Here is a 24,743-nt window from a genome sequence, read left to right as displayed (position 1 = left end):
GCACAGGTTGACACACAGGGAACCTTGGAACTTATTTCCCTTTGACCTTTCCCCTTTAAATAGCTGCTGTTTAATGGTTAAGATAACATTCATGTAAAATATAGCTTGTTGCTTTGCTATGATTGAAAGAGAAATACTAATATACCTAGTATTACTCTTGCCAAGACAAAAAAAAGCTTAGTCCTTTTAAGTGGAAGGTGCAGTAGTAGATTAACTAATGATCAGAAGGAACTGATAGTTTGATTTGGTTGGTTTTGTTTAGTTCTGGAACTCATGTTTTGTCATCAAAGCAGTCTAATGTCAAAAAAAAATGTAAAGTGCGTTTAAGTTCTTGTTCACATTTTTTTTCCCGCTGTCTATAAAGATACTAGATCCTAACAAAGCATACTTCAGAGTTAGTCTCCTTTTTTGTCATCACAGGGGTTCCTGACATGTTTGTGATTTTCTTCAGGTGAAATTAAAAAAAAAAATGTTGAATTCCTTCTCTACCTCTTCAGGAAAAAAAGGCATTTCAGACACATTTTTAAGCAAAATTTATGAAGTTGTTGAAAATTGTTCGAAAGAATAAATATTCCAGAGTTTCTTAGTCTGTGCAGATCTTCTATCCCTCCTTTGTATACAGAATCAGGGAATAATTTGGGTTGAAGGGACCCCAGGATGATCATGGGTCCCACCTTCTGTTTGTGTCCATTGACACTAGTTCTGTCACTGTTCAGGTCTGAGAAGGGTCTGGCTCCACTTCTCTGTAGCCACCCATTAGGTGGCTGCAGAGACAACAATGAGCTCTCCCCTTAGCCTTGTCATCTTCAGATTTAATAAATGTGTCCCGCTCTGCTCTGCACTGGTGCAGCCTCACCTGGAGCTCTGTGTGCGGTTCTGGGCACCACAGGATAAAAAGGATATAAAGCTACTGGAGAGTGTCCAGAAGAGGGCTACCAAGATGGTTGAAGGGTTTGGATAGGAAGCCACATGAGAAGTGGCTAAAGTCACTTGGCTTGTTCAGCCTGGAGAAGAGGAGACTGAGAGGAGACCTCATCATGGCATACAGCTTCCTCACAAGGGGAGGAGGAAGAGCAGGTGCCGAACTCTTCTCTTTAGCGACCAATGACAGAACCCAAGGGAATGGCAGGAAGATGAGCCAGGGGAGGTTAAAGTTGGATGTTAGGAAAAGGTTCTTCACCCAGAGGGTGGTGGAGCACTGGAACAGGCTCCCCGGGGAGGTGTCACGGCCCCAAGCCTGATGGTGTTCAAGAAGAGACTGGACAACACTCTCAGACGCATGGTATGAACTGCGGAGTTGTCCAGCTGCTGTCCCTGCATATGACTCGATGATCCTTGTGGGTCCCTTCCAACTCAGGGCATTCTATGATTATCTGAGCTCTGAAACTCTCCTTGTTTTTTGTTCTCCAGCCCTGACCATGATGGTGGCCCGTTTCCACTCTTGCACTGGAGAAGCCTGAACAGGACAGTGCTCCAGCAGCAGCAATCACAAGCGCCGAATAGCAGGGAAGACTTGCTTCCCTTGGCTTCTGACTGCTGCTGCTCATACAGCCCAGCTTACAACTGGCCACCCTTCCCACAAGGATGCCCTGCTGGCTCTTCCTCGTTTCCTCACAAAAGGACCGCTGGGTCATAAAGCAAAGCTGCTTTCTGGCCAGTCAGTCCCCAGTCTTTAGTGGTATATGGGATTATTCTAAGGTTATCCCATATATAAGGCATCCATAAAATTCAATTTACTCTTGTTTCTAAAAATGTTTTCTTGAGGATACTTGACGAGAAGTTGAACAGTATAGGAAGTAATTCAAATCTTACTTTAGCATGCTGCACCAAAGATGACTAAACTAAAAGGGAGAGGGACACACATTTTGCAGCATCCATCCTGAGTAAAAATGCTAAATGTAACTGCTCTTGATTACTGAGTTGCATAATTACGCTATTGTAAAGGAAAAGAAAAATAATATTTTTGCATCTGGTGTGCGAACCAGAATTGTCTTCCAAAAGTTGAATTAAAATAATATTCTTAATACATAATGAAATATTTAATGATGCTACACTGTTCATCAGGCTAGACTGATTAAAAACAAGGATAATTTTGATTATTTATTCAAACTTTTGTTAAACTGGCGTACATGAATTTGCATGTATGTAGATTTAAAAGTAACCTTGTATGTGAGAGTTAATAAGCATGGTGTATTGCCTTTAGGAATCTTATACGTCCTAACAAACTTACTACATTACGCATCAGGATCCCGTTTTGGTAACTGGATTTAATTCTGAGGTTTGCATTCTAAATAATGTCAGCATTGACTTAATTGGTTTTCAGTTATATCTAGGGAATCAAATTTTCAAATATGTTCTGAGAATTTGTAAAGTAATAAACACAGTTTTGCTGATTCACAAGACAGTGCTCTCTGTAAGAAAATTAGGTGTTTATTGAGCAGGGCAGCTTTTAGTTTGGCATAGTACCTTTAGTACGCCCTTGTTTTTTCAAATGTATTATTTGCCAGCTTTCTTAGCAAGTAAGCGTAAAGTATCTCTCAGTTCCACCTACTTTATCTCAAGGAGAGTATTGTTCAGAGTTTAGTGTCATCTAAGAAATCCATGAAAGTGCTCCTTAGTAAAAGTATGATATGTTCTTAATACGCTAAGGTCTTGTAGACTTCTCTTCTGCTGTCATCTTCTTCTTGCTGCCACTTCTGTTTATTCCAATGACACTGAAAGCATGCATTTCACTGCACTTATTTGCCATTAATTTCACCTCTTGCTGTTATTGGAGTAACACTGGATTATTCTGGCTAGACGTGTAATGCCTGTGGCTGAAGCACTCTGAACACGTTTGATCTTGTCTAGTCTTGGAAGCGATGAAAGGATGGGCCCAGCTAGTATGTGGATGGCAAACTAAGGAATTCTGCTTGAGAATATTGGGTGCTCTGGGCTTCAACCTGGATGATGGAACAGAGTGCACCCTCAGCATGGTTGGAAATTACACAAATTTTGAAGGAGGATGGATACAGCAGATGGATGTGCTGCCATTCACATGGTCCTTAACAGGCTGAAGAAAAGGGCAGCCAAGCACCTCATGAAATTCAGTCCAAGGAAGTGCAAAGACCTGCCCCTGGGGAAGAATAAGCCCAGGCACCAGTACACACTGGGGCAGGGCATGGAAAGCAGCTTGGCAGAGAAGCACCTGTGGTCCTGATGCACAAAAAGCCGGACGTGAGCCTGCAATGTGCTCTTGGGCTAAACACCTTGTGGGCTGCACTGGGAAAAGCAGGGCCAGCAGGTGAAGGGAGGTGATCCTCCACTCAGCACTGGTGAGACACCCCTGGAGTGCTGGGTTCACTTCTGGGCTCCCCAGTACAAGAGAGACAGGGACCTCCTGGAGCAAGGCCAGTTGAGAGGCCACGAAGATGATCAGGGGGTTGCAGCATCTGAGCTACTTGGAGAGGCTGAGAGAGCTGGGACTGATCAGCCTGGAGAAGGTTCCAGAGCAATCATTTATGGGTATAAATACCTGATGGAGGAGAGGAAAGAAAGCTGAGCCAAACTCTTTCTCAGTGGTGCCCGCTGAAAGGACAAAAGGCAATGGGTAAAAACTGAAGCACAGGCACTTCTATTGAAATGCAAGAAATTCTGTTTTACAGTGAGGGTTATGAAACACTGGAAAAGGTTTTGCAGGGAGTCTGTGGGAGTTTCAATCCTTGGAGATACTCAAAACCTGTTAGGACACAGTCCTAAGCAACCTGCTCTAGGTGACCCTTCTTTGAGCAGGTGGATTGAACTAGACAAGCTCCAGAGGTGCCTTCCAACCTCAACGATTCTGTGACAGTTCACAGTTACCACTGTTATCTTTAAACAAAATTTTAGACTCTTAAATAGTTTCGAATTCTATTCCTGTTCTGTTCCAAAAGCTCTACTTTGATCCCTTCCCTTCAGTCAGTGCTGAGTATAATCAATGTAGCTTCCTTCAACAGTTTAATTTAGCCACTCTCCTGCTGATTACTACTTTTCTCACATCTTCATTCTTCCCAGACATCATTGAAGCACCTTAGTGTTCACATAAGAGCCATTTCTGCTTCAGAAACCACTTTATTTCTGAGACAGCTGCTCCTTGCTCTGATCTCATGTACAGTGAAGAGGTTTTGCATCAGAACTGTTACCAGTGTTCCTTGAAGAGGAGGGCCAGTTCCTTGCACATGTTGCAGGAGTCTCCAGTGTCTGAAGGTTTTTGCCCTTTAACTGCACTTGGTAGAAATGTGATAATCCTGGAAGTTCCTTAAGTTTTGTTGCAAGTTCATTAATAGTTCTTCAGTCTGTTGTAAGGTTATGCTTGGCCCTTCATCCTTCTAAGTGATAATTGTAAAGAGACCTTTCCTTTTCCAAGTAGGGGCTTTCAGTGTTACAAAGCTCAAGACAACTACAGGAGAGATGGTGAAAAGATGGGTACGGTCTTTTGTGTTACCACAAACAGCTGCAAGGTGAGCAGGAGTAAGGCCAAGATACCATTTCTCCCAAGTGCTGTTGTCTTCTCACTGTTTCTTCTTTAAAAAAAGCAGTAATACAGTGTTATTTCATATTTTGGTTTTATTCGAACTTTTGTATAGATTTTTTCAGATTCTTCTGAAAGTGCATCCCATGCATCTATTTTTAATTCAGTGCTAACACCTAAGGCTTGATTTTTGTTATTGAGGTCTAAATGTCTGCTTTTGCAGATCTGAACATTAAATAAAATTGGAAAGACATAAGGAAGCTTGTGAACTTTATCTAAATATATTGTTACAAATGCTTGAACACATATCAAGCGGAAAAAGTATTTGGCAGATAGAAGTTTTATTCATATTCACTTATGTACATGGCTATGTTCTAAGCTGAAAAAATTGGAAAAATATGAATCTCCTGAAGCATTGCTGTGCTGCCACCTGTGGATGTTTCCTAAGTATTGCTTTGCCATTTTGGTGGGATAGCAGTGATTAGAGTTCCGTGTGAAATGTTGGGTTTTTTTTCCTTTTGCAGTGAAAACCTGAGAGTTCACAATGTTTTTATTTCATGATTCAAAATTTTTGTCAGTGTGATTATATAGACTTGACTTTCGAACAACAGCTGTTCAGAGCTTTGCAATGGGGTATTTCACCAATTTTCTTCCTTCAGAAAGCTGATTAACATTCTCTATTGGGTTACTTACCGCTGTGAGTTTATCCAGACAAAACATCTTTCACAAGAACCTGAAGTGATTTAGTTTTTAGTGCTCTGTTTCAGTTGCTGTAGGCACACGAAGTTTGGGTTAAGAGGTTTGTTAGCTGAGCATTTTTCACCGTGTCTGACACTAAGCACTTCAGACAAAAGTCAGATAGACAGGTGTAAAGTAATTCATTTTTCCTCCTGTTACTTGGATCTTTCTTTCAGTCAGTCAGCTCTTCATCTTTTATTAGAATGTTGAAATGCAAACTTTCTATGTGCCTTGCATGCAATTTTTAAGTAGAATAGGTGAAGAACCATGATACTTACAGGAACACTCAATTTTTAGCTCAATTTCATTATCTTATTGTCTCCATCTCATTTCTCCAGTTCACTGGCATAATAGGTAAGGATGTTTGCTTTGAAATTTTATTTTTATCATCATTTCTATGTAATATCACTTATGGGATGTGAATAAATGTTTCCTCATTACCTGAAGATCATAGGATGATTTGGGTTAGAAGGAACTTCAGGAGGTTTCTAGTGCAGCCTGCTCTAAAGAACATAATCTCTGAGGTCAGATGGGGTTGCCTGTGGCTTGATCCAGCTGGGTTTTGAAAACCTCCAGGAAGGCCATGCAACCTCTCAACTCCACTGCTGGACTGTTCTTACAATGAAAACTTTTTCATTATATCCTTAACCTCTCTTGTTTCAACTTATGCCTCTTGTTCCTTGTCTTCCCACTATGCACGGCTGTGAAGAGCCTGGTTCAGTCTTAACTTCCTTGTAGGTATTAAACGGCTGCCCTTGAGTGTCCCTGAAACAGTGGCTTCTGCAGACTGAACAAGTCTCAATGCTTCAGCCGTTTCTCACAGGTCAAGTTCTCCCAGGCCACTGACCATCTCAGTGGCTGTCTTTCTTCATTAGTTTTATTTTCTTTTTAGCAATGAAACAATCAGAGTCCTTGCAAACTCTTTCATCGGAGTTTTCCCATACTTAAATTATCTGGATTTAGAGAAGTAGAGTGTCACTATTTTTGTTATGATTTTTCCACCTATATGAAGGTTTCATAGGGCAGGTAGACTTGCTAACAAGATCATAGTCTAGTATTGGAATTACAGTATCCAGTAAGGCTACAGCATTGATATATAAGGCACTAAAAATAAAAATTATTTGTTGTTCATTTTTCTGTACAGTGCCTCCTACACCCTACTAATTACCAGTATGCTCTCTAAACAGTAAACTATATGTGTCTTTACAGGTGATCAGGTCTCCTTTTGACTCAGTAGTTTAGAATTCTTCCAGGGTGTGTGTACACATGTGTATGGACATCAACAGTGCATGCAGTGTTGCATAATACTGTTGATACACAAATTGTATGAAGCATTGTTTTGTCCAGTCACATTACTTATCTAATTTTCTTGGAGGTTGATTATGGAAGTGATTACATAAACAATTGTTATCCTTTTTTCACCAAGTAATTAAAATGTAACATGGAACTGTGTAATTTCACTGTTAACCTTTGTCATGCTGAAGACCAATCCTTCTCTTCTGTAGTTTGTCTCATAGTTGGTCTTGTAGTTTCTACAGCCTGTTCCATCTTTTCCTGTGATCCTGTAGCTAAATGACACGTTTCGGTTCAGAGACGGAGCACTTTACAGAAATTTTTTTGTTAAAAAAGCTTGTGGAAACTGCAGTACCTGAAATGAAATGCCATTCTGTTACCTCTTTGGTTCACAAATGGTTTTCTGTAGCTTTACTGTATTTGTTTAACTTTTTTCATTTCTGTTATTCTTCATCTGTCAGTATACTTGTTTATTTACCTGTGTCTGTGTTTTAAAACAAGTGAACAAAAACCCCAAAACCACTAGGTTGAACAGGGCACATAAATATGATTACTTTGCTGTCTAGTAGATTGTCTTGCATCTAATAGTCCTTTTTTTGTTTTGTTTTGTTTTTAATTTATACTTTCCATAAGGCATCAGTTTTTAACTGGCAACACAGATCTGTGTGGTAAGGGGAGGTCTGGATCACCATTACTATGAATAAAAGCTCTTTGCTATGGAGGGGGAAAATGCACTTTTTGCAGTCCTCAGTGTCCAAAAGGGCCTGCATTTTTTTGCAGTGTTGACAGCTCATGAAAGCTTTAGGTAAGGAGGAAGAGAAAGAAATGAGTGTGATACGGCCATGAAACTCAGCTCTCTATAGTATGTGACTGGTTTTGGTTTCTAATATTACACAGGTATGATAGGCAGAAGTAGGAATAACCTGGTTTGCCCCACTCAATAAAGTTGTAATTCTTACAGTCTCCACTGTTGCCACTTACACAGTAGTGTATGCGGAGCTAAATTTTTTATTCTTCCCCTCGTTTGCAGAGGGGCAGCTGAGACTGATGAAATACTTGACCTCTCTTGGAATCTTTAATAGAGGAAGAATGCAGAAAAGCTTATAATATTTAATGAAGAAACTTTGCTAAATCTAAGGCATGGCATGGGGATCGTTTCCAAGTGATGGAAAATTTTTTGTTTAAAAGAATGTGAGGAGTAGCACGCAAAAAGTCAAAGTGGTTTCTTAATATTGTAAATTATACTTCAGTGATTACATCCTGCTATCTCTAAGTGCTGACAGAAGAGACAAACTCATACAGCGTTAAGTCCTTATCTCAGTCTAAACCAAGGCCCTTGCTTTCCTTGGACTCATTTCAGCTTTAAACAGCTTCACAAAATTTAGAAGAACATAGGAAGGGCTGCACCAATTCTAATTCAGGGTCTAGTATAGGTTGCTCTCTTCGACAGCATTCTTAAGCAGATGCCTAGGAGAGAAGGAATAGGGTAAACATCCTCACTTTCCCTTTCATTCCACCCCTGCCAAAAAAAAAATCTCTCTCTGTTTTCAACTATTTTCTGCTCACATGTTGTTCTGAATATGGTGTAATTTGATTTAAGAAGCCCTATTGGCTCTCTTTTCCAAGTACGTATGTAGTCTGTCCTTGAGGCCCTGTAAACTTTGTGCATCTATAACAATTTTCAGCAAGGAGTGTCATAAAGTTACTATTCATGTATCAAGAACCACCTTCTTTTGTTTGCTTGGAACATTGATAGAAGTTGTGTAAGTTGTGTTGTCACATTGTGGTTGGTTGAACTGTTATGTTTAATAAATTCTGACATAAAACTTTTGAAAAATATTATCTCTCTATACCTTGTAATGATAGCTACAGCCAGTCTTGGTTTAAAACCATTATTTGTTTCTGGGAAAGACTTTTGCTGCCTTTTTGTTGTTGCTGTTTTTGCTTTTTTTGTGTGGGGGCATGAGACACAAAGTTCAAACATTCTTTGTTTAGAAGTAATTCAAATCACTGTTCTAAAAATTCCTTATTTCTGTTTACAGTGTCTGAGCAACACACCTCCACTTACAGAATACTTCCTCAATGACAAATACCAAGAAGAGCTGAATTTTGACAATCCTTTAGGAATGAGAGGTGAAATAGCAAAATCTTATGCAGAGCTCATCAAGCAAATGTGGTCAGGAAAATACAGCTACGTTACCCCAAGAGCATTTAAGGTCAGTAAGGAATTTAACCTGAATTTACATCGCTAATTTGGTTTTGTCGTTTAAGTATGCAAAGCTTACAGAAATATGCAATAAGAATTTGAATGCAGTCCATTCATTTAACTGTTAAAACACTTGGATATTTAAGTAAATGTCAACTGTCCTTGTGCTTTTGTCTTTGAGAATTAGTCTTGGCCTCCTGTCTCCATTGAAAAGCTTATCTTTTATAACATTATAAGTTTTCCCTTTTCAGCTTTCTGCTGTAGCATCTCAGAAGTATCTGCTCTTTATAGCAAGTAAGGTACCAGAAGTATTTGTATTTATTTTTTTTAGACACAAGTGGGACGATTTGCACCACAGTTTTCTGGTTATCAGCAACAAGATTGTCAGGAGCTACTGGCTTTTCTCTTGGATGGATTACACGAGGATTTGAATCGAATTAGGAAAAAGCCTTACATTCAGTTAAAGGATGCAGACGGGAGACCAGACAAGGTAGTGTTTTTGGTGTTGATCTTCATTTTAGTCAAGGCTCCATGTTGCAAGATACTTCTGCATGATTGTTCACTGAAAGACTGGGATATTGGTCATGTGTTGCTTTTTCTGGAAGAGATTTCAGAAAATAAGCGAAGACTTCAAAAGCGAGATCTTGTTCAAGTACCTGTGTAAATTCCTGTTTATTTGGAAGATAATTGTAGGGGTGGGAGGGTGTTAAGGCTTTGTTAAGACCTTTTTGTTCAATGCTGAGTTCAGCTGGAAAAAACATTTCCATTCTATTCTTTTTTTCTTGTATCTACAGTAGGCATGGTTCTGTCTCTCTTCAGTATTCTTACTTTAGGGAAATTCCTCTAGCATTGAGCTACAAGCATATTATAGATAACTTCTTTTGTAACAAGTATGTGCTACTTCAGATGGAATTTTTAGTTTTAGCTTTTGTCTTGCCTCAAGCCACTTCAGGTCTCTCTCAGACTATGCAATAACACTGGTGGAATCTCTGTCCTGGGAAAACCTTACACCTTTTATCCTGTGATCCTGATAGTAACATATCTTACAGAGTCCTTTGGAGGGAGATTAATATGTTTAGGTGGTAGCTGAGAATGTTGAGAGTACTATTACTAGTAATTCTCTCTATTCATTTCCTGCTACTTTGTCATAACCCAGCTCATGCTTTAATTACAGGTGGTTGCTGAAGAAGCCTGGGAAAACCATTTGAAAAGAAATGATTCCATCATTGTAGATATATTTCACGGCCTTTTTAAATCCACCCTAGTTTGTCCTGAATGCGCTAAGATATCTGTAACCTTTGATCCCTTTTGTTACTTGACGCTTCCATTGCCCATGAAAAAAGAACGCACTTTGGAAGTGTATTTAGTTAGAATGGACCCACTTGCAAAGCCTATGCAGGTAAGCCTCTCAGTTAATGTACAAAACTCCTGATTCACGTGGCATTAACAATGAACCTGAGTTCCTTTACGTTTTTTAAATTTAGAAGTACAATAAACAAATCCAAAAAGCTTTGGTTTTCTGGTATGTGTTCTAAAGTCCTACTTAGAAAGCCTGAGGAAGATTGTATATACCTTCTTATATTTCTGTGAGTTTCAAGGAAGATATTGGTAATTTCTTTATGGTTGTATTAATGACGCTTCCTAATCTTTAAAATGTATGCTCTCCTAATTTATCATCTTAGGGTTTCTATCATTAATTTGTATGGTTATAAAAACAATGTTTATACACTTAATCCAAACTGAATTCCTCAGTTTCTTACCCTCAAAAGGCAAATATTGGTAATAAGGTGTGCAAAAAAAAAAAAAAAGGCAAGCAGCGTACTAAATATATTATGTAGTCCTGAATTATTCTGTGCTAATTGTACAAAATAGTAAAAAGAAAAAAATTCAGATGAGATTTCTTTGTAAAGGCTATCTCTTGTGCCTTTTTTTAAGGAAGGATGGTATTATAGACCCTAGAATGGCATGAAACAATGTACATAGGTTATGGTAACAAAATAAGGATGAAATGGTTCTAGCTGTACATTATGGGGTAAGCAAGGATAGGTTAAATAAGAAAGACATGAGCAGTTAGGAAGACTTGCAAAAAGGCTTTAACATGTAAAATCAGAGTATTGTCAGAAGAAATGGGGAAAAGGGAGTGTTCTTGAAGGCAATATAAGTTAGGGAAGTCAAAGATAAATGAACATGTAGTAACTAGTGGGAGATGAGCCTGCCAGAAATTTAATTATTTGTGAGAACAGGTTCGCATGAGGGACACACAGTAGTTAAAGGTGACCATGTGTGACGTGTGAGATGGTTCTGCAGGGATAAATAGAGTTTGGGAAGAGCTCGGGTTCGGTAGAGCTCTTGTGAATCTAAGTAACTCTAAGACTTAAGGAGATACCGAACACATGCTGTACTTGGCAATTCATTACAAAGTTAAAATACCTCATTTCTAATTAATCCTGTCTTTATTTGTTATGCAAATAACAGGTAAGAGTCCTGTGTGGAATTTCATTACCAACTGCAGGTGTACAGCACTAAGGGAAGCCACAGAGAGGTTTTATTTGTTAATCGTCAGGTTCTCTCTCTGCATGTGAAATTAGAATTCAGTCTTTACCCATTGCCTGCCATTGCTCTTTTCCCCAACAATACTTTGTAAACTACTTGTGTTGTATTCCAAATTTAAGAACCTAGCCCATAGCATGCATACTATTTAAATGCTTAAATAAGTAGGTGCTGTTGAAATATAAATCTAAGTAGTTGGTGCTGTTAGTCTTCTTATGGAGAAAGTAAAATAACATTAAAAATGCATTGTATAAACTAATAAATGTAGTATTCAAAATGTGTGTGTTTGTATGAGTAAAGTTGTGAACTTAACTACTACATCTTCAGCAACTTTCAGAATTTGTGTTAGTTGATTTACATACTTTACACCTTAAGTTCAAGAATCTGAAAGAAATATGTGAAGTATCTTGAACATGTGATAAGTTGTTTGGGGTTTTTTTTTCTCATGTATATTTGTTCTCTTAAGAAATTAACATGGCATTTTTATTTTTTTAGTACAAAGTAGTTGTTCCCAAAATTGGAAATATATTGGATCTTTGCACAGCATTGTCTGCTTTGTCTGGTGTTCCTGCAGATAAGGTAAGAGTGATTTCTTACGAAGCACAACAACAAACATTTTGACACGTATCAGCCTGGTTTAATGATGTATACTCCCATTTTCTTTCTAGATGATTGTTACTGATATATACAATCACAGGTTCCACAGGATATTTGGCATGGATGAAAATCTAAGTAATATTATGGAACGTGATGACATTTATGTGTAAGTACATGTCTCTTTGCAGCCTGTTTAGTTATTTGCAAAAGTTCAAAATCTAGACATAAAGACAAACCTTGGGGGTTGTATTATTTTTAATTTTTTCCCCTTTGTAACCTTTGTCCTTTGTATTTCTGATTGTTTTTCTTTTAGATTTGAAATTCCAATCAATAGAACAGAAGATACAGAACAAGTTATAATTCCTGTTTGTTTAAGGGAAAAGTGCAGGCACACTAGCTACAGCCATAGTGGTTCTTCACTATTTGGTCAACCTTTCCTCATAGCAGTGCCTAGAAACAATACTGAAGATAAATTGTATAACCTGCTGCTGCTAAGAATGTGGTAAGATTATTGTTTAAAGAAAAAACACGTTTGTCATTTATAATCCTAAGAGTTGGAATCACTAGGCACTTATTTTTACATGTGTTGCTAACAGCCAGTTAGATTTGAGTACTTAGTCTTTTATTTGCTTTCTGTTAAATATAGTAAATCAAAAAGTGGCTAAAATTTTAGATGTGAACTATTCTGGATTTTTATTTTGATTTTTTTGTTAGCATGACCTCATGCAAAAAATATTCCAGAAGATCATGGAGAGTCAATCTGTATTGTCAGTTTAGGGGAATTAATTCTGCTGTATACAAAGGTGTTTGTTAGGGCTTGGTAAAATGGAAATGTTTTACCAATACTTCTGCTATGGTTATATCTCCTGTCTCTACTATACAAGTTTATATACTAATTTATGTTGTAAATATACATGGTAGAAACTTTCTGAAACTACACTGGAATAGGTGTCATTATGTGGAAGAAATTGTACAACCTCCAGTTAAAATTTCTCTTTCACTTTCTGTTGATGTAACTTTCTCAGTAAGTGAACCCATATTTTTTTCTGCATAAAAAAAATGTATATGGTTAATGAACAGATAGATAAGTGATTTCTGGACAGAGACTAACACAGAGATTTAAGTTGCATGAAATCAAGAACTGCCAAAAACACAAGATCATGGACAAGCAGAATTTTGGATGTGTCTGTAACAGTAGACATGTTAGTCAATAAAACTATTCATTTAGAATAAATCAGAAAGGAGCGCAGGAATACAGTACACTGGAATGGATTTGCTGTAACCATTTAATTATCTGCTTTGAACAACGTAAATGTTTTTAAATCATCCATTGATTCTAACTGTTGCTTTCATTTGTTATGTTTAGCCGATATGTAAAAACATGTACTGAAAGTGAAGACACCGAAGGATCCCTACATTGCTGTAAGGACCATGGTATCAATGGAAATGGCCCAAATGGAATACACGAAGAAGGATCGCCAAGTAAGACTGGAATATCTGGACTGGTTCAGTATTTTGTGTTCAATTTGAAACTGAAGTCAGTTCTGTAGTGTCTTTCAATTATTTTTTCTTCCTCATTTCTTCCTCCTTCTTCCAACTGTTTCAGGTGAAATGGAAACAGATGAACAAGATGACGAATCCAGCCAGGATCAGGAACTTCCTTCAGAGAATGAAAACAGCCAGTCAGAAGACTCAGTTGGAGGTGACAATGACTCCGAAAATGGATTGTGTACTGAGGATACTTGCAAAGGTCAACCACTCACGGGACACAAAAAGCGATTGTTTACATTCCAGTTCAATAATTTAGGCAATACTGACATAAACTACATCAAAGATGATACCAGGCATATTAGATTCGATGATAGGCAACCTAGGCTTGACGGTAAGTTATGGGGAACAGCTCGGACAACGTTTGACTCTGATTCTTTTTTCTGACTCCACTTACATAGAATAGTGTTTCATTCTCTCTGTGTACTATTTGGTATATCTTTTTTTCCAACAGTAAATTCTCTATAAAGAATTACTTTGTTATTGTAATTAATCATTAGAAATGCAGAAATGGTGTGTGCTGCAATTTTTCATCTTAAATTCATGCTAGCATTGTGTAATTTATTTTGAAGAGTGATTGCCCAAAGTTAATACAGTTTCATGTAAAGCAAGAAATAGTATTAAGAAAAAACATGTTTTTAATCTTAGAAAGATCTTTCCTTGCTTTGGATTGGGATCCTGAATTGAAGAAAAGATATTTTGATGATAGTGCAGCAGAGGTAAGCTGTTTATGTTGCTCCCCTTTCCAGCACCAATAAAACTTAAATGTGAAAAATACAACTTCATTAATGTGACATAAGAGATTGTAAGTCTTCAAAAGAAGAAGCTATATATCTTTTTTCACATTATTTGTAGTAAATATGTTGTCATAAATAAAATTCGTTTACACATCTAAGTAATTAGGAAATTTTAGGCTTACTAATTTGGAAGTAAATCTGAAGCTGTGAAAGCTTTTTGCTTGAATGGTTTCTGATGAGTTTTTCCATATGTAGGAGCTTTGTAGTTACTGTTTATAGTAAGACGACATCACTAAAATGAGTTTTATTTCATTTGTTCTCTTAACTCAAGAAATACTTCTCTTTAGGATTTTGAAAAACATGAAAGTGTGGAATATAAGCCTCCCAAAAAGCCTTTTGTGAAATTAAAAGATTGCATTGAGCTGTTCACAACAAAGGAAAAACTAGGTGCTGAAGACCCATGGTAAGGACAAAAACATAAAATTGTTACGTTCTATGGTGTGTTTCTCAAAATGTAATCAAAACCAGACTTGAATGTTAGCAGAGATACCTAATTGATTTCTTAATGGTATTTTGAATCTTGTATTTCAAAGCATAGTTAAAAATTCTCAGTGTTTTCTATTTTGATACGTTGCTTAACTAAAACTGTTACAATATACAGAAGGTTGTGTTTGTATGGGAGACAATTAATGCATTTAGAATTAGGGGGAAGAGGCTGATCCATAAGGTATTCAAGTCTGTGAGCTGTGATCCACAGCAAATAAATAATATTGTGCCAAATCCAATGCAGTGGTTTAAACAAATACTCCTTTCTCAAATGAGAAAGGTTGGTGCATACTGAAGAATTTTTATGCAAATACCTAACTTACCTTGCATTGTTGTGTCAAATAGAGGTGTGCTTACACGAGAGGGTTTGTGAGATGAGGGATGTCTGTTGTGAGTAGAACCTCCCAAGTTAATGTTCCAAACATTAAGTTTTTGGCAGAGATTTTATTCTGATTGATAGTTCTTCCAAACTATGATTTAGAATCATATCTGAATATTCACAATTATAGGAAGCTCCTGTAAGATCCTTCTTCTCCAGGAATTTTCTAGCAGATAAGGATCCTTCATCAACACCTGAAGCTCAGAATTAAGTTTAAAAAGAGGGTCTGCCACTTTTTCTTTTGTGAAGTCTTTTGGAGACTTCCAGACTTTATCACCAGAGATTTTTCCCTTGTTTGGTCAAGGTAGGGGGGCTGACTTCCAAATTATGGCCGTTTTTTTCCTGTCTTGACCAGATTATACAACACTGGATAGACTATTTGAGATACCATATAACTCAAGTATGGTGAAGTGCTTCCATTTTTTGCAGCACCTTTTAAGTAGAGTATTTAAACTACAAAATGCACTGGAGCAGTTGCTACTAGAGAGATCTCTCCACAGGTCATTAACCACACTCTTTGTTCATTTGTCAGGTCTTCGCAGGTCTAATCTATGAGAGTTCATCCCCTTTTTAATTAGGGCTCATCTCTTTTTTTTTCATAGATGTTTACTTGCTAGATACCAAGATGTAGAATATGTGTGGGCTACTTCAGAGAAGACTTGCTTTTATGCATTGTTCTTACTTACCTTTCTCCCTTGAGCCATAGTTCTTGAAAGACTCAAGTATGCGTGGCAGGGAACAGAAATTTACAAGTCACAGCCTGTGTAATACTTGCTTACTAGGGAGGCAAGTAGTTTTTAGTAAGGAGTTTTTCAGGTTCCAGTAGTCACTGTTACCCACTTTTAGTGGTAGGTGGGATGGGTTGGGAGGCAGATGAATTTGAAAATTGAAACTTGGAAGAATGACAGTTATTTATGACTTTTCATATAGTCAGCTGTCCTGAAGTATTTTCATAATGGTTTGTTTTGGTTTTTTTAATAAAATGAGAAGAAACTGTTTTTCAACTAAAGATACAGGGACTACTATAGGAGACAAGAATCCTGTACTGCCGGGTTTTAATTTTGTGTTCAGAATACTGTTGAGCTTTACTGTCAGTGCACTTGCACACTAGCACCTCACATTTTAAACTGGAAGTGATATAAATGGCATTAGTAACAGAAGATGGAATACATGTCTTTGTTTCAGCTTTTGCTCATTCAGTTGTCTCATGTTACTGGCTTTCTCTGTGGAAATGTATTTTAACATACATACAGACTGGAGTTATTTTTAATTGATATTTTTTTCTTCTAGGTATTGTCCAAACTGTAAAGAACATCAGCAAGCTACCAAGAAGTTAGACTTGTGGTCACTGCCCCCTGTACTGGTAGTTCATCTAAAGCGCTTTTCCTACAGCAGATACATGAGGGACAAGTTGGATACATTGGTTGGCTTTCCAATCAAGTAAGAAACTTAAATATTTGGGTGCTAGAAGTGTAAAAAGCATGACCAGGGCACATGTTTAATCCAGCAATTATGTAAAATGGTTTTGTTCTCAGCTTCCATGTGTGGATCCAGGAAACACTGATGACAAAATGGTTGTAGGTGAAAAGTATGAACTTGGAAAAATAATAATAGTAGATAAGTAAGGAGGAACTCTTATCAGTAGTTCTGGCTAAGATTTCTGGTTCGTGGTCTGCTCCTCACAGAGTGAGAGATGCCCTGTCAGTGTAGTCTGCTGTATGTGTTTTTTGTGGGGAATAGAAAGTAAATGAAATGGTTCAAAGACCACCAAAATGTGAAATGGTTAAAAATATTATTATTAACATAACCTTCTTTTGGTTGTTTCTTTGTGTGTGTTTTGGTTTTTTGTGTGTGTTTTGTTTTTTGTTTTGTTTTGTTTTAAACAGTGACTTGGACATGTCAGAGTTCCTTATTAATCCCAATGCAGGGCCTTGCCGCTACAACTTGATTGCTGTCTCTAACCACTATGGAGGAATGGGAGGAGGGCATTGTAAGTTGATTTCAAATGTCATCATTCTCCATATCTGCTTACTTTCCATGTTTATTTTTATTTAAGTACATATCACTTTGAATCAATGGCATTTTTTAGTGTTTGAGGGACATTTTTTCATTACTTTGAAATGCATTCACAAGTATTATAACACAATCTATATGAAATGAGTTTTCAAGGATAATTGTAGATTGTTTTATACTTCCAGCTATGCATATTGTGAAAACGAGAAAATATAAGAGCTCTGTAAGAGTTACTGTAGTCTGACAACTGATTTTGTCTTACTTCTTTGTATTTTTCTGCATTGTGCATCTGCTTGGAAGAAGAGAGAAAAATGAAAGCGTGGCTGAGGGATTTTGACTGTCCTTTCTCAGTATGCATTCTCTTTAGAAGGGAAATGTTATTGGTTAAGCTTTCTTTGCTTAAAAAAAGTATTAAATTATGAGTCGAACATCAATAATAGTTTTTAGTTAAATGTCAAGTATTTGACAGTAACAGACTTTGACAAAGTCTCTCACAGCATCCTCACAGCTAAATTGAGGAGGTGTGGTCTAGACAATAGAGTAGTGAGGTGGGTTGCAAACTGGCTTAAAGAGAGAAGCCAGAGAGTGGTGGTCAATGGTGTGGAGTCCAGTTGGAGGCCAGTATCTAGTGGAGTGCCTCAGGGGTCAGTACTGGGGCCAATATTATTCAATATATTCATTAACGATTTGGACGAGGGAATTGAGTGTACTATCAGCAAGTTTGCTGATGACACTAAGCTGGGAGGAGTGGCTGACACACCAGAAGGCTGTGCTGCCATCCAGCGGGACCTGGACAGGCTGGAGAGTTGGGCGGGGAATAACCTGATGGAATTTAACAAGGGAAAGTGTAGAGTCCTGCATCTGGGCAGGAACAACCCCAGGTTCCAGTATAGGTTGGGAAATTACATATTAGAGAGCAGTGTAGGGGAAAAGGACCTGGGGGTCCTGGTGGACAGCAGGATGACCATGAGCCAGCACTGTGCCCTTGTGGCCAGGAAGGCCAATGGCATCCTGGGGTGTATTACAAGGGGGGTGGTTAGTAGGTCAAGAGAGGTCCTTCTTCCCCTCTACTCTACCCTGGTGAGACCCCATCTGGAATGTTGTGTCCAGTTCTGGACCCCTCAGTTCAAGAAGGACAGGGAACTGCTGGAGAGAGTCCAGTGTAGGGCAACAAAGATGATTAAGGGAGTGGAGCACCTCCCTTATGAAGAAAGGCTGAGGGAGCTGGGTCTCTTTAGTTTGGAGAAGAGGAGACTGACGGGTGACCTTATTAATTAATGTTTATAAATATATAAAGAGTGAGTGCCATGAGGATGGAGCCAGGCTCTTCTCAGTGGCAAACAATGATAGGACAAGGGGTAATGGGACCAAGCTGGAACACAAGAGGTTCCACTTAAATTTGAGAAAAAAACTTCTCAGTGAGGGTGACAGAGCACTGGAACAGGCTGCCCAGGGAGGTTGTGGAGTCTCCTTCCCTGGAGACATTCAAAGCCCGCCTGGACACATTCCTGTGTGACCTCACCTAGGCGTTCCTGCTCCAGCAGGGGGATTGGACTAGATGATCTTTTGAGGTCCCTTCCAATCCCAAACATACTGTGATACTGTGACTCTAGCAATTTACTGTATTACATCTGTGAAGACACCAAGACCTTAGACATTGTACTTTTTTGTCCTAGATACTGCTTTTGCAAAAAATAAGGATGATGGAAAATGGTACTACTTTGATGACAGTAGTGTGTCCACTGCATGTGAGGACCAAATAGTGGCAAGTACCTTTTGTGTTTCTAAAATTGGGACTGTTGATGATGTTTTCTTCTTGAGGGAAGAAAAATGAAGAGTAAATCATGAACCTTGCAGTAAATTTGCAGGTAGTCATTTGTGTTCTTTCAAAGGACAGTACAAAACAAGAGTGGTTTGTTCCAACATGCAAAAGTAACTTCTATGGAAGCTTTGGATTTCTTTGTAATTTTACCTTACAGAGTTGGAAGAAAACAAAAAACTTGGATTGTAAATGTTCTGTCTGGAGTCTCATGAGCATATTACACTTGTCTCTTTTACAGTCCAAAGCAGCATATGTGCTCTTCTACCAGAGACAGGACACGATCAGTGGAACTGGCTTTTTCCCTCTTGACCGGGAAACTAAACAAGGTGCTTCAGCTGCCACGGGCATCCCACTAGAAAGTGATGAAGACAGCAACGAAAATGATAATGATATAGAAAATGAAAATTGTATGCACACTAACTAATGGAAGAACTAGAAGCCATAAAAGAGACTTTCCTGCTGGGGATACCTATTGGAAGAGTGAAATTGCCCACCAAATTAAGAATAAAAATCTGAGATGGGGAGTTTCAGATAACAGAATGTAAATCTTTGTTACATTTTAACATGTGCAGTACTTGAAGTGAAACAATAAAAACTTAAACAGAAATTCTCTCTAATGCATTTACAGTCTTGTATTCACAAGCTATATATAGGAAATCACAAATAAACCCCTTTTAAGTTTTCTGCTGCTGTTCTGATGGATTATGTTTTCTTTTGTTTTGGATGTGAGTTCATAACTAAAATGTTAAATCTGTGGATTTCTGACATTTATTTTCTTAGTACTGCAAGAATACTACTGCCAAGTCTAGTTTCTGAATGGATATATACATGTTCCTTAGGCTGTCACACAGGCTACAAGTAAAAATGTCATAAATACATACGCAGTAGTTTTCTTGGAAGAGCAAATTTTTGTTTCTCCCTATGTTTTTTTTTTTTCTTTTCAATTCGGTCACAATAGAAGAAATAGCTTGAAAAGGTGTTTTAACCTTTTGTGATATAGTTGAGCATCCAGAATATTATGTTCATCTTACTGCTGCTGTGGAACAGGTTCTGGATTTCATGCTGCATTAACAAAAAGTTTTTCAAGTAAATGTAAGTATCCTTTGTTGCTTGTTGGAATCTACTCTGCAGACGTAATTCCTGTTATCTTGCTTATAAGACATGCATAATTTTAATCTGGTGTCAGTCCAAAATTTAAAATTGTGCTGTAAGTTCTCTCCTCCCAGTTTTTGTAGTTTGACAGCTTGCAAACTACTCTGTAATAGGGTCAGAGTTAATAGTATTCTGTATCCATAGTAATGACTGTGTATTGGGCTTAGATGAGAATTTTTTCAGTATACCCTGCCTTTAAACTGTTAATGAACAGAAAGACTTTAAAGGTGGGACTGTTAATTTTCTTTGTGTGTTCCTGATGGAATTCACCATAGCCTTACAGCATATCTGAAAAGGTAACTCATAAGAGAATTGGCATTTGCATGTTTAAGTCAGAACCTGTACAGTATATAAGGCATACAAACTTTGAATTGGATTTTAGTTAACTCTGTTCAGGGGTCCAGGATGCCAAAATAAGTGTGACAGTTTTTTAATTTGCTGCTTTCCCTTTAATCTAGTTGGAAGAATGTATTGTTGATTGGTATACAATACTGCCTTTGAGAGGGGCTCTTAAGTGCGGGGGCACATTTCACATATCTACTACCTGGAGAATTGCTTTGTGTCCCACTGTTTAAACAAATAATTTAAAAAAGAAAAAGCAAAAAGTATGATGTTCTTCACTTGAACTAATCAAATACAATAGGTTATAAATTGTGTATTGTAAATAAAAGTTCACTCTGTGAGTGCACATTTTGGTAAATTATTTATTTATGTTAGCATTAAAAAGTTTAAAAAATTGCATTTGACCAGGATATAAATGAGGTATGTTGGACATGGCTTTGCTTTATACCTTGATATTAAAACTGGTGTTCCATCCTGGTATTTTAAAGCTGCTTTGAGGTTTTTTTTTTCTTTAAATGTAAACTAACCTCCTGCATGACAGAGGTTAAAATTTTGTCTGCACTTGAGTTCACTTGGGTTTACATTTGAAATGCGCATGTTTATTTATACAGATTTCAATAAAGCTATTCAAGGCCTTACTTAGTCTTCCATTTTCTTACAAATTCATTGCCCACAATGTTTGTGTAGTGGGTAGGCTTTTTGTCTAAGGCTTCTATTATCGGTTACAAAATGGCTATTTAATGACCAGCACGGAATAATAGTATTTCCAAAACATAGTATATATAAAAAGAATTCTCTCCTGTCATTCTCTGACTTTAAAAAACATTTGTAAGGCTAAAAAAAAAAAAAAAGAGAGAGAGACATAAAAACCTATTATTTATTTTTCAGAAGTAATACTGTAGCAATAATTAATCAAATGGAAAGATAGTAATTCCAGGGTGGTTGGTGAAATGAGACTGTATATTTAAGATTAGACAAACCCATATGGTGGGGGGAAAATGATACAAGCTTTTGGCTTCAAACCTTGCATTTAGGTGTAGAATACAGTAACCCAATGCAAAGCTGTGTACTAAATATAATAGCTTGGGAGTTTAACTTGGTTATTTTAATCAGAGTGCTTGAGAGATGAGATTAATCTGTGGAGTAGAGGAAGTAATCCTAGAGAAGTGATCGTCTCTTTGAACAGCACACACAAAAGGCTCCCCTATGTTCATACTCCCGTGGATTGTCCCATGTCACATTGGCCTGGAGCTTTAGAGTTTAAAAGGGTGTTGTACAACCTAACACTTTGTTAAGCTGGCAGAATCTGTGCCTTGTCTGAAATGGAGACTGATGAGACTGCTTAGAAACAGTCCTAAAATGACATTCTGCCCTTTGAAGGCAGCTGCGAGGCTGATGTAGCCCCCGGTGAAAATGAGTTTGACACCCCTGGCTTAGACCATCTACATTTGTGTAGTGATAATTCAGTATACTAAAAAAAACAAGGAATCTCAAAAAGCAAAACCAGCACGATTCCTGACCAAGCTGGTTTCTTGGTGTTTTTTGAATGACTTTCTTCTTCAAACAGTGTTATCTGATTCAAAACTTCCTTTTGGAGCCTGTTCCCAGTAAAAGTTCTCCAGAATGCCTCTTTGATACTTTGGGAGAGAAGACAGAAATTTAATGAGGCCTTTTTGCTCTGAGAGCAAACCCTGTCCACCCTAAAATGCATAAGCAGAAATAAAAAGTTCATTTAATCTTCCTAGGTGTGTGGTAAGGATCCCGGGGAAATACACCATGTGAGTTACTACCTTTTAGAAGTTCAGATTGTAGCCTGGGAGACACAGAAAAAGTTAAAAGCCCAGAGTAAATAATTTTGCACTAACAGATGTAAGGAGATGTTTTATCAGAAGACTACTCGGAAGTGCCTCAATGTGTGTGTGGCACCTTATGCGGCGGGAAATAACTGCATGCAGGGGGTGTTGGTGTGGAAAGAAACATTCAAAGAACTAATGGTTCAAAACTGAAACCAGATGATCTGCAAACTGAGATAAGCGCAGGAGTCTTTCATGCCTGTACTTTTTAACAAGGAGTGGGACGATACTGGCAGAAGAAGCAGTGGGGGCAAGTGGTGAGTGCAATGCCAGCCCTGGGTTACGGCGGGAGAATCCAAGAAGTGCCACGGCCGGTTCCCTGACGGGATGGAGACTTGGCCTGAGCCCTCTGCTTTGCCTTTGAGATTTATTAATCTCTGTATAGCCTGTTGTTTTCAGAGGGATGTTCTGCCTCTATAGACCAAATGGCACCAGTTAAAATTCACAAGTTTTGAATGAAGGCCTGAATGTGTAGGTGTTTCCCCCGAGCTCAGCATGGTTTGAAGGAAGGCTGGTGTTACAAGAATTTGCTAAAATGGGAGTAAAACCCATGCTATCCTTTCAGGGAAGAAAACTGTATGATTTTTTCTTCCCTTCCTGCACCATTGCTACTGACTTAAAGCAAACTCATGAAGCTGCACCAAATCCTGTTCAAATGACCTCTACAATTTATTGTCATTTCCCTAAAGTGACTCTTTCCCCCAGTTACAGCCTAAACTGAAACATGTCCCCCTTTTCCTTCTTCTTTGCAATACTGGAAGAGCATCCCTGCTTTGCCATGACAATTTTTGTTAAAGCACAACGACCGGTTAAGTCATGACAGTGTTGAAAAACACATGGTTCCTGAAAAATAGAAAATTAAAACCTACACATCGTGCAATTGAAACAAATTCCGCAGCCAGCTCTGGTGGCACAAAGGCATTTTCCAGAACTCAATGAAGGGCGTCTGGAAAGAATTCAGATGAGCTGTGCTTGTTTTCAACATCTGTCAATGTTATAAAATATGTACAGTGCTGTGGGTGTTGTGTAAATGTGTGTCTCTCAGCTGAGGAGAAAGTCTGCAAACAGAAGGGACAGTAGTTACTATTTCATCCATACTTATTAAAAGCAAATACAGAGAACACCCCTTCCGTCAACTCAGATGAATGTTGCTCAGTGGTATTCAAAGAACACACAGTTTAGGACTGCTCAGGAAGGATGTGTTTCCTTGTGCAATTTGCTGAATAAGAGGACAAGGTATTTGCATCCTATTTGACTTGTTCACCCCCCATTCCAGTGAGGAAACAGCAGCTTCCATAAACCCTAACATAATTTGGCTACAAGTGAATAGCTCAATAAAAGTTACACAGCACTGCTACTCCATAGCTGCATTTGCAAAATCAAATAAAACCTGTTAGTCATGTTGACTAATTTTGCCTGACCTAATAGCTGCTCAATGAATTAAATGCAGTGTCTAATTAACCTTATCTTGTGAGAATGATGTCCTGTGTAATTTTGACATTTATGACGTGATCTTAAATACAACTTACAGAGCTGAGACCTAGATTCAGACACATTTTTCAAAAGTGTACTAGGACTGTCAGTAACAGCAGTTTGATGTCCAAATCTTTTCCTGTAAATAATCCTCTGCTACCAATGAGTTTCTGGCTACTGACACTAGGTGAAGGTTTTTGAGTTTTACTGTAAAATAAAATACTTTATATACTAAAAATGTTTTGTTTTCCAAATTCTCAGTAAAAAAAAAAAAATGTTGTGAACATTTTAGATTAATCAAATACAATTGGGCAACAAAGCCAATGGAAAAGTTTTAGTCAAACATAATAAAAATATTTGGATTTCTGATGTTGGTACTACACAATAATCACAACCAGCTGATGGGATGGAGACAACAGAACTTTCTTTCTAAGAGATTCTGAATTGTTTAATTAACTTATTTTTGCACAATTTGAGGAAATTAGATGTACATGTTGATTTTTGGTATAGGGAATAATGCCTTAGATGTTGTCTTCAGGAAATGTACCTTCAGACATTCCTGTAATATTTTTCAGATAAAGTGGCAAAGATTAAGAGAGAAAAGAAAGAAGTTTGGAGAACTACTTACTATGGGAAGAATTTGGTTATCGTCCGTCTATAATCTTTGGATTCCGTCTGGTTAACACCATGCTCAGTGTGAGGCTGTCATCTAGACAGCTCATTTTTTTAATGTCAATTGCTCCCTTAATATCAAGTGTGATGGATTATAATGTCTCCATTTTCCCAGTAGCATTTGACAATATTATTAGAATTTGACAGACATTATATTCTTTCCTTGAAATAAAAAGCCCACATAGACATAGTTTATCTAACCAATAAAAATTTTCCCAAAACTTCCGTGAACAAACGTGCAGTTAGAAATAAAAGGAAAGAAACCAGATTTAAGATTTAAATTTCCACGCTCTCTCCGGAATAAACATATCAAGTAATCCAATGTGATTCTAC

The 24,743-nt window shown here is 37.8% G+C and overlaps 1 protein-coding gene across 5 annotated transcripts in view; it reads left to right on the top strand.

The window, feature by feature from the left end:
• Positions 1 to 21,050, top strand: part of USP15 (ubiquitin specific peptidase 15) — a 70,198-nt gene extending 49,148 nt beyond the window's left edge. For 3 of the 5 annotated variants that reach the window (XM_071802679.1, XM_065838704.2, XM_071802686.1), the window contains 14 exons: positions 8,563 to 8,736; positions 9,058 to 9,216; positions 9,901 to 10,125; positions 11,772 to 11,855; positions 11,945 to 12,039; positions 12,187 to 12,375; positions 13,240 to 13,355; positions 13,480 to 13,755; positions 14,070 to 14,140; positions 14,506 to 14,621; positions 16,374 to 16,523; positions 16,970 to 17,073; positions 18,773 to 18,861; positions 19,157 to 21,050. In XM_071802679.1, the coding sequence (XP_071658780.1) occupies positions 8,563 to 8,736; positions 9,058 to 9,216; positions 9,901 to 10,125; positions 11,772 to 11,855; positions 11,945 to 12,039; positions 12,187 to 12,375; positions 13,240 to 13,355; positions 13,480 to 13,755; positions 14,070 to 14,140; positions 14,506 to 14,621; positions 16,374 to 16,523; positions 16,970 to 17,073; positions 18,773 to 18,861; positions 19,157 to 19,342 (2,034 nt within the window). In that variant the 3' untranslated portion in view covers positions 19,343 to 21,050. Of the gene's footprint in view, positions 1 to 8,562; positions 8,737 to 9,057; positions 9,217 to 9,900; positions 10,126 to 11,771; positions 11,856 to 11,944; positions 12,040 to 12,186; positions 12,376 to 13,239; positions 13,356 to 13,479; positions 13,756 to 14,069; positions 14,141 to 14,489; positions 14,622 to 16,373; positions 16,524 to 16,969; positions 17,074 to 18,772; positions 18,862 to 19,156 lie in introns of those variants that run through there. The other 2 variants (XM_071802683.1, XR_011736696.1) reach the window with 2 other exon arrangements.
• Positions 21,051 to 24,743: the final 3,693 nt, after the last annotated feature.

Source organism: Patagioenas fasciata, chromosome 1, assembly GCF_037038585.1.
Source record: "Patagioenas fasciata isolate bPatFas1 chromosome 1, bPatFas1.hap1, whole genome shotgun sequence".
Lineage (NCBI taxonomy): Eukaryota > Metazoa > Chordata > Aves > Columbiformes > Columbidae > Patagioenas > Patagioenas fasciata.
Note: the sequence above shows the minus strand (reverse complement) of the source record. Positions and strands in the feature narration are given on the sequence as shown.